This window comes from Salvelinus fontinalis, chromosome 23 (genome assembly GCF_029448725.1).
Source record: "Salvelinus fontinalis isolate EN_2023a chromosome 23, ASM2944872v1, whole genome shotgun sequence".
Lineage (NCBI taxonomy): Eukaryota > Metazoa > Chordata > Actinopteri > Salmoniformes > Salmonidae > Salvelinus > Salvelinus fontinalis.
This window is the reverse complement of record NC_074687.1, coordinates 11862782-11876684: the sequence shown is the minus strand read 5'-3', so window position 1 is coordinate 11876684 and position 13903 is coordinate 11862782. Positions and strand designations below refer to the sequence as shown.

General features: G+C 41.3%; 1 protein-coding gene across 2 annotated transcripts in view; it reads left to right on the top strand.

The window, feature by feature from the left end:
• The window catches only part of LOC129820858 (high affinity cGMP-specific 3',5'-cyclic phosphodiesterase 9A-like), a 66614-nt gene extending 53847 nt beyond the window's left edge, over positions 1-12767 (top strand). For both annotated transcript variants that reach the window (XM_055877902.1, XM_055877903.1), the window contains 7 exons: positions 7296-7452; positions 10309-10422; positions 10646-10750; positions 11942-12070; positions 12152-12244; positions 12349-12402; positions 12492-12767. In XM_055877902.1, the coding sequence (XP_055733877.1) occupies positions 7296-7452; positions 10309-10422; positions 10646-10750; positions 11942-12070; positions 12152-12244; positions 12349-12396 (646 nt within the window). In that variant the 3' untranslated portion in view covers positions 12397-12402; positions 12492-12767. The remainder of the gene's footprint in view (positions 1-7295; positions 7453-10308; positions 10423-10645; positions 10751-11941; positions 12071-12151; positions 12245-12348; positions 12403-12491) is intronic.
• Positions 12768-13903: the final 1136 nt, after the last annotated feature.

Genomic DNA, 13903 nt, shown 5'->3' with positions numbered 1-13903 from the left:
TATACAAATTCAATGAAACTAGACAGTCTGTCCATCCTAATTCAATGAAACTAGACAGTCTGTCTATACAAATTCAATGCAACTAGACAGTCTGTCCATCCTAATTCAATGAAACTAGACAGTCTGTCTATACAAATTCAATGAAACTAGACAGTCTGTCCATCCTAATTCAATGAAACTAGACAGTCTGTCCATCCTAATTCAATGAAACTAGACAGTCTGTCCATCCTAATTCAATGAAACTAGACACAGTCTGTCCATCCTAATTCAATGAAACTAGACAGTCTGTCCATCCTAATTCAATGAAACTAGACACAGTCTGTCCATCCTAATTCAATGCAACTAGACAGTCTGTCCATCCCAATTCAATGAAACTAGACACAGTCTGTCCATCCCAATTCAATGAAACTAGACAGTCTGTCCATCCTAATTCAATGAAACTAGACAGTCTGTCCATCCTGATTCAATGCAACTAGACAGTCTGTCCATCCCAATTCAATGAAACTAGACACAGTCTGTCCATCCTGATTCAATGCAACTAGACAGTCTGTCCATCCCAATTCAATGAAACTAGACAGTCTGTCCATCCTAATTCAATGCAACTAGAGTCTGTCCATCCTAATTCAATGCAACTAGACAGTCTGTCCATCCCAATTCAATGAAACTAGACAGTCTGTCCATCCCAATTCAATGCAACTAGAGTCTGTCCATCCTAATTCAATGCAACTAGACAGTCTGTCCATCCTAATTCAATGCAACTAGACAGTCTGTCCATCCTAATTCAATGCAACTAGACAGTCTGTCCATCCTAATTCAATGCAACTAGACAGTCTGTCCATCCTAATTCAATGAAACTAGACACAGTCTGTCCATCCTAATTCAATGAAACTAGACAGTCTGTCCATCCTAATTCAATGCAACTAGACACAGTCTGTCCATCCTAATTCAATGCAACTAGACAGTCTGTCCATCCTAATTCAATGAAACTAGACAGTCTGTCCATCCTAATTCAATGAAACTAGACAGTCTGTCCATCCTAATTCAATGAAACTAGACAGTCTGTCCATCCTAATTCAATGAAACTAGACACAGTCTGTCCATCCTAATTCAATGAAACTAGACAGTCTGTCCATCCTAATTCAATGCAACTAGACAGTCTGTCCATCCTAATTCAATGAAACTAGACAGTCTGTCCATCCCAATTCAATGAAACTAGACAGTCTGTCCATCCTAATTCAATGAAACTAGACACAGTCTGTCCATCCTAATTCAATGAAACTAGACAGTCTGTCCATCCTAATTCAATGAAACTAGACACAGTCTGTCCATCCTAATTCAATGAAACTAGACAGTCTGTCCATCCTAATTCAATGAAACTAGACAGTCTGTCCATCCTAATTCAATGAAACTAGACACAGTCTGTCCATCCTAATTCAATGAAACTAGACAGTCTGTCCATCCTAATTCAATGAAACTAGACAGTCTGTCCATCCTAATTCAATGAAACTAGACAGTCTGTCCATCCTAATTCAATGAAACTAGACAGTCTGTCCATCCTAATTCAATGAAACTAGACAGTCTGTCCATCCTAATTCAATGAAACTAGACACAGTCTGTCCATCCTAATTCAATGAAACTAGACAGTCTGTCCATCCTAATTCAATGAAACTAGACAGTCTGTCCATCCTAATTCAATGAAACTAGACAGTCTGTCCATCCTAATTCAATGAAACTAGACAGTCTGTCCATCCTAATTCAATGAAACTAGACACAGTCTGTCCATCCTAATTCAATGAAACTAGACAGTCTGTCCATCCTAATTCAATGAAACTAGACAGTCTGTCCATCCCAATTCAATGAAACTAGACAGTCTGTCCATCCTAATTCAATGAAACTAGACAGTCTGTCCATCCTAATTCAATGAAACTAGACACAGTCTGTCCATCCTAATTCAATGAAACTAGACAGTCTGTCCATCCTAATTCAATGCAACTAGACAGTCTGTCCATCCTAATTCAATGAAACTAGACAGTCTGTCCATCCTAATTCAATGAAACTAGACAGTCTGTCCATCCTAATTCAATGAAACTAGACACAGTCTGTCCATCCCAATTCAATGAAACTAGACACAGTCTGTCCATCCTAATTCAATGAAACTAGACAGTCTGTCCATCCTAATTCAATGCAACTAGACACAGTCTGTCCATCCTAATTCAATGCAACTAGACAGTCTGTCCATCCCAATTCAATGAAACTAGACAGTCTGTCCATCCTAATTCAATTAAACTAGACAGTCTGTCCATCCTAATTCAATGCAACTAGACAGTCTGCCCATCCTAATTCAATGCAACTAGAGTCTGTCCATCCTAATTCAATGCAACTAGACAGTCTGTCCATCCTAATTCAATGCAACTAGACAGTCTGTCCATCCCAATTCAATGCAACTAGACAGTCTGTCCATCCTAATTCAATGCAACTAGAGTCTGTCCATCCTAATTCAATGCAACTAGAGTCTGTCCATCCTAATTCAATGCAACTAGAGTCTGTCCATCCTAATTCAATGCAACTAGACAGTCTGTCCATCCTAATTCAATGCAACTAGACAGTCTGTCCATCCTAATTCAATGCAACTAGACAGTCTGCCCATCCTAATTCAATGCAACTAGAGTCTGTCCATCCTAATTCAATGCAACTAGACAGTCTGTCCATCCTAATTCAATGCAACTAGACAGTCTGTCCATCCCAATTCAATGCAACTAGACAGTCTGTCCATCCTAATTCAATGCAACTAGAGTCTGTCCATCCTAATTCAATGCAACTAGAGTCTGTCCATCCTAATTCAATGCAACTAGACAGTCTGTCCATCCTAATTCAATGCAACTAGACAGTCTGTCCATCCTAATTCAATGAAACTAGACAGTCTGTCCATCCTAATTCAATGCAACTAGACAGTCTGTCCATCCCAATTCAATGAAACTAGACAGTCTGTCCATCCTAATTCAATGCAACTAGACAGTCTGTCCATCCTAATTCAATGCAACTAGACAGTCTGCCCATCCTAATTCAATGAAACTAGACAGTCTGTCCATCCCAATTCAATGAAACTAGACAGTCTGCCCATCCTAATTCAATGCAACTAGACAGTCTGTCCATCCCAATTCAATGAAACTAGACAGTCTGTCCATCCTAATTCAATGCAACTAGACAGTCTGTCCATCCTAATTCAATGCAACTAGACAGTCTGTCTATACAAATTCAATGCAACTAGACAGTCTGTCCATCCTAATTCAATGAAACTAGACAGTCTGTCCATCCTAATTCAATGAAACTAGACAGTCTGTCCATCCTAATTCAATGCAACTAGACAGTCTGTCCATCCTAATTCAATGAAACTAGAGTCTGTCCATCCTAATTCAATGAAACTAGACAGTCTGTCCATCCTAATTCAATGAAACTAGACAGTCTGTCCATCCTAATTCAATGCAACTAGACAGTCTGTCCATCCTAATTCAATGAAACTAGAGTCTGTCCATCCTAATTCAATGCAACTAGACAGTCTGTCCATCCTAATTCAATGAAACTAGACAGTCTGTCTATACAAATTCAATGAAACTAGACAGTCTGTCCATCCTAATTCAATGAAACTAGACAGTCTGTCTATACAAATTCAATGCAACTAGACAGTCTGTCCATCCTAATTCAATGAAACTAGACAGTCTGTCTATACAAATTCAATGAAACTAGACAGTCTGTCCATCCTAATTCAATGAAACTAGACAGTCTGTCTATACAAATTCAATGCAACTAGACAGTCTGTCCATCCTAATTCAATGAAACTAGACAGTCTGTCTATACAAATTCAATGAAACTAGACAGTCTGTCCATCCTAATTCAATGAAACTAGACAGTCTGTCTATACAAATTCAATGCAACTAGACAGTCTGTCCATCCTAATTCAATTAAACTAGACACAGTCTGTCCATCCTAATTCAATGAAACTAGACAGTCTGTCCATCCTAATTCAATGCAACTAGACAGTCTGTCCATCCTAATTCAATGCAACTAGACAGTCTGTCCATCCTAATTCAATTAAACTAGACACAGTCTGTCCATCCCAATTCAATGCAACTAGACACAGTCTGTCCATCCTAATTCAATGCAACTAGACAGTCTGTCCATCCTAATTCAATGCAACTAGACAGTCTGTCTATACAAATTCAATGCAACTAGACAGTCTGTCCATCCCAATTCAATGCAACTAGAGTCTGTCCATCCTAATTCAATGCAACTAGAGTCTGTCCATCCTAATTCAATGCAACTAGACAGTCTGTCCATCCTAATTCAATGCAACTAGACAGTCTGTCCATCCTAATTCAATGCAACTAGACAGTCTGCCCATCCTAATTCAATGCAACTAGAGTCTGTCCATCCTAATTCAATGCAACTAGACAGTCTGTCCATCCTAATTCAATGCAACTAGACAGTCTGTCCATCCCAATTCAATGCAACTAGACAGTCTGTCCATCCTAATTCAATGCAACTAGAGTCTGTCCATCCTAATTCAATGCAACTAGAGTCTGTCCATCCTAATTCAATGCAACTAGACAGTCTGTCCATCCTAATTCAATGCAACTAGACAGTCTGTCCATCCTAATTCAATGAAACTAGACAGTCTGTCCATCCTAATTCAATGCAACTAGACAGTCTGTCCATCCCAATTCAATGAAACTAGACAGTCTGTCCATCCTAATTCAATGCAACTAGACAGTCTGTCCATCCTAATTCAATGCAACTAGACAGTCTGCCCATCCTAATTCAATGAAACTAGACAGTCTGTCCATCCCAATTCAATGAAACTAGACAGTCTGCCCATCCTAATTCAATGCAACTAGACAGTCTGTCCATCCCAATTCAATGAAACTAGACAGTCTGTCCATCCTAATTCAATGCAACTAGACAGTCTGTCCATCCTAATTCAATGCAACTAGACAGTCTGTCTATACAAATTCAATGCAACTAGACAGTCTGTCCATCCTAATTCAATGAAACTAGACAGTCTGTCCATCCTAATTCAATGAAACTAGACAGTCTGTCCATCCTAATTCAATGCAACTAGACAGTCTGTCCATCCTAATTCAATGAAACTAGAGTCTGTCCATCCTAATTCAATGAAACTAGACAGTCTGTCCATCCTAATTCAATGAAACTAGACAGTCTGTCCATCCTAATTCAATGCAACTAGACAGTCTGTCCATCCTAATTCAATGAAACTAGAGTCTGTCCATCCTAATTCAATGCAACTAGACAGTCTGTCCATCCTAATTCAATGAAACTAGACAGTCTGTCTATACAAATTCAATGAAACTAGACAGTCTGTCCATCCTAATTCAATGAAACTAGACAGTCTGTCTATACAAATTCAATGCAACTAGACAGTCTGTCCATCCTAATTCAATGAAACTAGACAGTCTGTCTATACAAATTCAATGAAACTAGACAGTCTGTCCATCCTAATTCAATGAAACTAGACAGTCTGTCTATACAAATTCAATGCAACTAGACAGTCTGTCCATCCTAATTCAATGAAACTAGACAGTCTGTCTATACAAATTCAATGAAACTAGACAGTCTGTCCATCCTAATTCAATGAAACTAGACAGTCTGTCTATACAAATTCAATGCAACTAGACAGTCTGTCCATCCTAATTCAATGAAACTAGACAGTCTGTCCATCCTAATTCAATGCAACTAGACAGTCTGTCCATCCTAATTCAATTAAACTAGACACAGTCTGTCCATCCTAATTCAATGAAACTAGACACAGTCTGTCCATCCCAATTCAATGCAACTAGACACAGTCTGTCCATCCTAATTCAATGCAACTAGACAGTCTGTCTATACAAATTCAATACAACTAGACAGTCTGTCCATCCTAATTCAATGAAACTAGACAGTCTGTCCATCCTAATTCAATGCAACTAGACAGTCTGTCCATCCCAATTCAATTAAACTAGACACAGTCTGTCCATCCTAATTCAATGCAACTAGACACAGTCTGTCCATCCCAATTCAATGAAACTAGACAGTCTGTCCATCCCAATTCAATGAAACTAGACAGTCTGTCCATCCTAATTCAATGCAACTAGACAGTCTGTCCATCCCAATTCAATGAAACTAGACACAGTCTGTCCATCCTAATTCAATGAAACTAGACAGTCTGTCCATCCTAATTCAATGAAACTAGACAGTCTGTCCATCCTAATTCAATGCAACTAGACACAGTCTGTCCATCCCAATTCAATGAAACTAGACAGTCTGTCCATCCTAATTCAATGCAACTAGACAGTCTGTCCATCCTAATTCAATTAAACTAGACACAGTCTGTCCATCCCAATTCAATGAAACTAGACAGTCTGTCCATCCTAATTCAATGCAACTAGACACAGTCTGTCCATCCCAATTCAATGAAACTAGACACAGTCTGTCCATCCTAATTCAATGAAACTAGACAGTCTGTCCATCCCAATTCAATGCAACTAGACAGTCTGTCCTTCCCAATTCAATGCAACTAGACAGTCTGTCCATCCTAATTCAATGCAACTAGACAGTCTGTCTATACAAATTCAATGAAACTAGACACAGTCTGTCTATACAAATTCAATGCAACTAGACAGTCTGTCCATCCTAATTCAATGCAACTAGACAGTCTGTCTATACAAATTCAATGAAACTAGACAGTCTGTCCATCCTAATTCAATGCAACTAGACACAGTCTGTCCATCCCAATTCAATGAAACTAGACACAGTCTGTCCATCCTAATTCAATGAAACTAGACAGTCTGTCCATCCCAATTCAATGCAACTAGACAGTCTGTCCTTCCCAATTCAATGCAACTAGACAGTCTGTCCATCCTAATTCAATGCAACTAGACAGTCTGTCTATACAAATTCAATGAAACTAGACACAGTCTGTCTATACAAATTCAATGCAACTAGACAGTCTGTCCATCCTAATTCAATGCAACTAGACAGAGTCTGTCCAGCCTAATTCAATGCAACTAGACAGTCTGTCTATACAAATTCAATGCAACTAGACAGTCTGTCTATACAAATTCAATGCAACTAGACACAGTCTGTCTATACAAATTCAATGCAACTAGACACAGTCTGTCTATACAAATTCAATGCAACTAGACACAGTCTGTCTATACTAATTCAATGAAACTAGACACCCAGGTTTCATTCAAGAAGGGATTTGAAAGCATGGCCCCTGTGAGACTAATTCTCTCTCTCAGGTACCAGATAAACGCACGGACGGAGCTTGCGGTACGCTACAATGACATCTCTCCTCTGGAGAATCATCACTGTGCCGTGGCCTTCCAGATCTTCTCCCAGCCTGACTGCAACATCTTCTCCACCTTCGATGCTGAGGCCTTCAAACAGATTCGTCAGGTAGGGGGTAGGAGTGTGTGTGTGCTGACCTGTCTCTCTGTCTGTCTTAGGGAATCATCACGCTGATCTCTCCGTCTTAGGGAATCATCACACTGATCTCTGTCTGTCTTAGGGAATCATCACACTGATCTCTCTCTCTGTCTTAGGGAATCATCACGTTGATCTCTCTCTCTCTGTCTGTCTTAGGGAATCATCACACTGATCTCTCTCTCTCTCTGTCTGTCTTAGGGAATCATCACACTGATCTCTCTCTGTCTGTCTTAGGGAATCATCACACTGATCTCTCTGTCTTAGGGAATCATCACACTGATCTCTCTGTCTGTCTTAGGGAATCATCACACTGATCTCTCTGTCTGTCTTAGGGAATCATCACACTGATCTCTCTGTCTTAGGGAATCATCACACTGATCTCTCTCTGTCTGTCTTAGGGAATCATCACACTGATCTCTCTGTCTTAGGGAATCATCACACTGATCTCTCTCTGTCTGTCTTAGGGAATCATCACACTGATCTCTCTGTCTTAGGGAATCATCACACTGATCTCTCTCTCTCTCTCCGTCTTAGGGAATCATCACACTGATCTCTCTCTCCGTCTTAGGGAATCATCACACTGATCTCTCTCTCCGTCTTAGGGAATCATCACGCTGATCTCTCTGTCTGTCTGTCTTAGGGAATCATCACACTGATCTCTCTGTCTGTCTTAGGGAATCATCACACTGATCTCTCTCTCTCTGTCTTAGGGAATCATCACACTGATCTCTCTCTCTGTCTTAGGGAATCATCACACTGATCTCTCTCTCTCTGTCTTAGGGAATCATCACACTGATCTCTCTCTCTGTCTTAGGGAATCATCACGCTGATCTCTCTGTCTTAGGGAATCATCACACTGATCTCTCTCTGTCTTAGGGAATCATCACACTGATCTCTCTGTCTGTCTTAGGGAATCATCACACTGATCTCTCTCACTGTCTGTCTTAGGGAACCATCACACTGATCTCTCTCTCTCTCTCCGTCTTAGGGAATCATCACACTGATCTCTCTGTCCGTCTTAGGGAATCATCACACTGATCTCTCTCTCTGTCTTAGGGAACCATCACACTGATCTCTCTGTCTGTCTTAGGGAATCATCACACTGATCTCTCTGTCTTAGGGAATCATCACACTGATCTCTCTCTCTCTGTCTTAGGGAATCATCACACTGATCTCTCTCTCTGTCTTAGGGAATCATCACGCTGATCTCTCTGTCTGTCTGTCTTAGGGAATCATCACACTGATCTCTCTCTCTCCGTCTTAGGGAATCATCACGCTGATCTCTCTGTCTGTCTGTCTTAGGGAATCATCACACTGATCTCTCTGTCTGTCTTAGGGAATCATCACACTGATCTCTCTCTCTCCGTCTTAGGGAATCATCACACTGATCTCTCTGTCTGTCTTAGGGAATCATCACACTGATCTCTCTCACTGTCTGTCTTAGGGAACCATCACACTGATCTCTCTGTCTGTCTTAGGGAATCATCACACTGATCTCTCTCTGTCTCTGTCTGTCATAGGGAATCATCACACTGATCTCTCTCTCTCTCTGTCTGTCATAGGGAATCATCACACTGATCTCTCTGTCTGTCTTAGGGAATCATCACACTGATCTCTCTGTCTTAGGGAATCATCACACTGATCTCTCTCTCTGTCTTAGGGAATCATCACACTGATCTCTCTCTGTCTCTCCGTCTTAGGGAATCATCACACTGATCTCTCTCTGTCTTAGGGAATCATCACACTGATCTCTCTCTCTGTCTTAGGGAATCATCACACCGATCTCTCTCTCTCCGTCTTAGGGAATCATCACACTGATCTCTCTCTCTCTGTCTGTCTTAGGGAATCATCACACTGATCTCTCTCTGTCTTAGGGAATCATCACACTGATCTCTCTGTCTGTCTTAGGGAATCATCACACTGATCTCTCTCTCTCTCTCCGTCTTAGGGAATCATCACACTGATCTCTCTGTCTGTCTTAGGGAATCATCACACTGATCTCTCTCTCTCTGTCTTAGGGAATCATCACACTGATCTCTCTCTCTCTGTCTTAGGGAATCATCACACTGATCTCTCTCTCTCTGTCTGTCTTAGGGAATCATCACACTGATCTCTCTCTGTCTTAGGGAATCATCACACTGATCTCTCTCTGTCTTAGGGAATCATCACACTGATCTCTCTCTGTCTGTCTTAGAGAATCATCACACTGATCTCTCTCTCTCTGTCTTAGGGAATCATCACACTGATCTCTCTCTGTCTTAGGGAATCATCACACTGATCTCTCTCTGTCTGTCTTAGAGAATCATCACACTGATCTCTCTCTCTCTGTCTTAGGGAATCATCACACTGATCTCTCTCTCTCTGTCTTAGGGAATCATCACACTGATCTCTCTCTCTCTCTCTCCGTCTTAGGGAATCATCACACTGATCTCTCTCTCCGTCTTAGGGAATCATCACACTGATCTCTCTCTCTGTCTTACGGAATCATCACACTGATCTCTCTCTCTGTCTTAGGGAATCATCACACTGATCTCTCTCTCTGTCTTACGGAATCATCACACTGATCTCTCTCTCTGTCTTAGGGAATCATCACACTGATCTCTCTCTCTCTGTCTTAGGGAATCATCACACTGATCTCTCTGTCTTAGGGAATCATCACACTGATCTCTCTCTCTGTCTTAGGGAATCATCACACTGATCTCTCTCTCTCTCTCTGTCTTAGGGAATCATCACACTGATCTCTCTCTCCGTCTTAGGGAATCATCACACTGATCTCTCTCTCTGTCTTACGGAATCATCACACTGATCTCTCTCTCTCTGTCTTAGGGAATCATCACACTGATCCTGGCCACAGACATGGCACGACATGGCGAGATACTGGACTCATTCAACCATAAAGTGGACCGCTTTGACTTCAGTGATGAAGAGCATGTCACTTGTGTAAGGATACACATGACTATGTATTTGACCCTAGAATACATATTTTCCACTACCTTATAGTTTGTGCAAATCAGTGTATTTGTTCTACTGCCCTATACAGTAATACTATATTTACAACTTCCCTAGGTGTGTTTGTTAGTCCTTTCTGCTGCTATTTATGTGGGCCATCTGGTAGACCCCCTCCCTATATTAAACTCTGTTCTGTGTAACCTTTGACCCCTAGCTGAAGATGGTGCTGATTAAGTGCTGTGACATCTCTAACGAGGTGCGGCCCATGGAGGTGGCTGAGCCCTGGGTCGACTGTCTGCTGGAGGAGTACTTCATGCAGGTACGTAAAAGCCCCATATGTACTGTATATGCGTTTTTATACAGTACATGGCCTACAGTGTAAAGCCCCATATACAGTGCCTTCGGAAAGTATTCAGACCCCTTGACTTTTTCCACATTTTGTTACATTTTAGAATAAGGCTGTAAGGTATCAAATAAAATCCTCATCAATATACACACAATACCCCCATAATGACAAATTTAAAACAGTTTTTTAGAAATGTTTGCAAGTGTATAAACACAAAAAAATTGAAATACTTTATTTACATAAGTATTCAGACCCTTTGCTTATGAGACTCGAAATTCAGCTCAGGTACATCCTGTTTCCATTGATCATCCTTGAGATGTTTCTACAACTTGATTGGAGTCCACCTGTGGTAAATTCAATTGATTGGACATTATTTGGAAAGGCACACACCTGTCTATATAAGGTCCCACAGTTGACAGTGCATGTCAGAGCAAAAACCAAGCCATGAGGTTGAATGAATTGTCCGTAGAGCTCCGAGATAGAATTGTGTCGAGGCACAGATCTGGAGAAGGGTACCAAAACATGTCTGCAGTATTGAAGTTCCCCAAGAACACAGTGACCTCCATCATTCTTAAATGGAAGAAGTTTGGAACCACCAAGACTCTTCCTACAGCTGGCCGCCCGGCCAAATTGAGCAATCGGGGGAGAAGGACCTTGGTCAGAGAGGTGACCAAGAACCCAATGGTCACACTGACAGAGCTCAAGAGTTCCTCTGTGGAGGTGGGAGAACCTTCCAGAAGGACAACCATCTCTGCAGCACTCCACCAATCAGGCCTTTATGGTAGAGTGGCCAAACGGAAGCCACTCCTCAGTGAAAGGCACATGACAGCCCGTTTGGAGTTTGAGAAACAAGATTCTCTGGTCTGATGAAACCAAGATTGAACTATTTGGCCTGAATACCAAGCGTCACGTCTGGAGGACACCTGGCACAATCCCTACAGTGAAGCATGATGGTGGCAGGGACTGGGAGACTAGTCAGGATTGAGGGAAAGATGAACGGTGAAAAGTACAGAGAGATCTCTGATGAAAACCTGCAGATTTTTTTTATTTTAAAATCATGGTTATCAAGGTATCCAATAATTCCGGACCCCATGTATGTGCCGTTTTGTATTAAAAATGAAGGATTGCACTGAACTTTCTCTCTCTTCTCCATTCTTTCAACAGAGTGACAGGGAGAAGGCAGAGAGTCTGCCTGTAGCCCCCTTCATGGACAGAGAAAAGGTCACCAAACCCACCGCCCAGATCGGATTCATCAAGTTCGTCCTCATCCCCATGTTTGAGACCGTAATGAAGGTGAGCGACGGATGGATGGGACTGTAAAATGAGAATACGACTGTGAAGATGACGATAAACCCTGCCTCTTGTCTCTCTCAGCTGTTCCCTCAGATTGAGGTGATGATCCAGCCTCTGAGAGAGTCACGAGACAGATACGAGGAGCTCAAGCAGATCGACGATGCCATGAATGAGGTCAGACATATTTGTGTGTGTTTGATTGTTTTCTTTGAGGATACATCAGCATGTTCTTATGTGTAGCAGTGACTGGAACAGTGCTGTGAATGTCTCTTCTTCAGGTGCAGAAAAAGAAAAGTGAGAACCTGACTATGGGGAAGAAGAAATGAGAGCTCGTAGGTGTTTTGACTGGCTGCATTGAAGAAAGTCTTCTATAAACAATATGGGTGTGGTGTTCAAATGAATGTATGTTCCTCTATTTCAGCTCAAACGTCCTATGGGGGAAAAAAGTCAGTATGGCATTCTGAGGAATGGGACCTGAGGAAGAGGGGAAACTGACCAAGCCACTGTCTGTCTGGCCGGATGGACAATCCAAAGCTTTTATCAGGGAATGTCGACTTGTACAGCACGGACTACTTCATTAAACAATATCTTGCCTTTTTTATTTTTAAATGTTTTTGTTTTATACAGAATGTAAAGATTTTTTGTCGACATTTGTTTCCTACAAAAAAGGTTTACTTTAAATATAACCTTTTATGCAGCCTGTTTGAGTTTGACTATTTATATTGAACAAAACTAGAAATGCAACATGTACATTTTCTATAGGCACAAAGCTTATTTCGCTCCAATTTTGTGCACATCCCTGCTAGTAAGCATTTCTCTTTTGCCAAGATTATCCATCCACATCAAGAAGCATGATCATTACACAGGTGCACCTTGTGCTGGGGACAATAAAAGGCCACTCTAAAATGTGCAGTTTTGTCACAACACAATGCCACAGATGTCTCAAGTTGAGGGAGCATGCAATTGGCATGCTGACTGCAGGAATGTCCATCAAAGCTGTTGCCAGAGAATGTAATGTTCATTTCTCTACCATGAGCAGTACGTTGAATCGACCTAAACCACAGACCACGTGTAACCACGCCAGCCCAGGACCTCAACATCCAGCTTCTTCACCTGCGGGATCGTCTTGAGACCAGCTTCCCGGACAGCTGATGAATATTTATATCTGTAATAAAGCCCTTTTGTGATGTAAAAAAAAAAAATCTGGGTGGGTGGGCCTATGCCTTCCCAGGCCCACCCATGGCTCCACCCCTGCCTAGGCATGTGAAATCCATAGATTAAGGCTTAATGAATTTATTTAAATTGACTGATTTCCTTGTAAAATCGTTGCATTTACATTTTTGTTCAGTATATAATTCTACCCAGCAGTGCTTACTGAGTAGTCTTACCTGTAGCTGTGGAGACGTTATGGTTCATGTGATTAAGCCAGACTGAATGGATGGTGAGCAACAAGTAGTCATCCCGGTTTACTTCTGAAGGTTTGAAGAGCTGTCAGTGTGGCGGTGAACCTTACAAAAAGTGACTTAGTCAAACAGGATGTTGTTGAAACACCCTTAAGCCTTTTAATGCAATGGGACATTTTTACCTCTGAAATTTGATAAATTTGTCATCCTACTTTGGAGACATCACGGATCCTGCCTTTCTCTTTAAATAGCTCAGTGCTTCCTCGGCTCAACATTTTATTCATATGCAGACCCCATATAAGTTGGTAATTAAGGCATATGAAAGTTCACGTAAGTATTTCTGAAGTGAAGTAGGAAATGAAATCAAACGCCCCCGATCCTGAATTGGGTCAGATATTCACGATCCAGTCAACTTACTTTCTGACAGTGG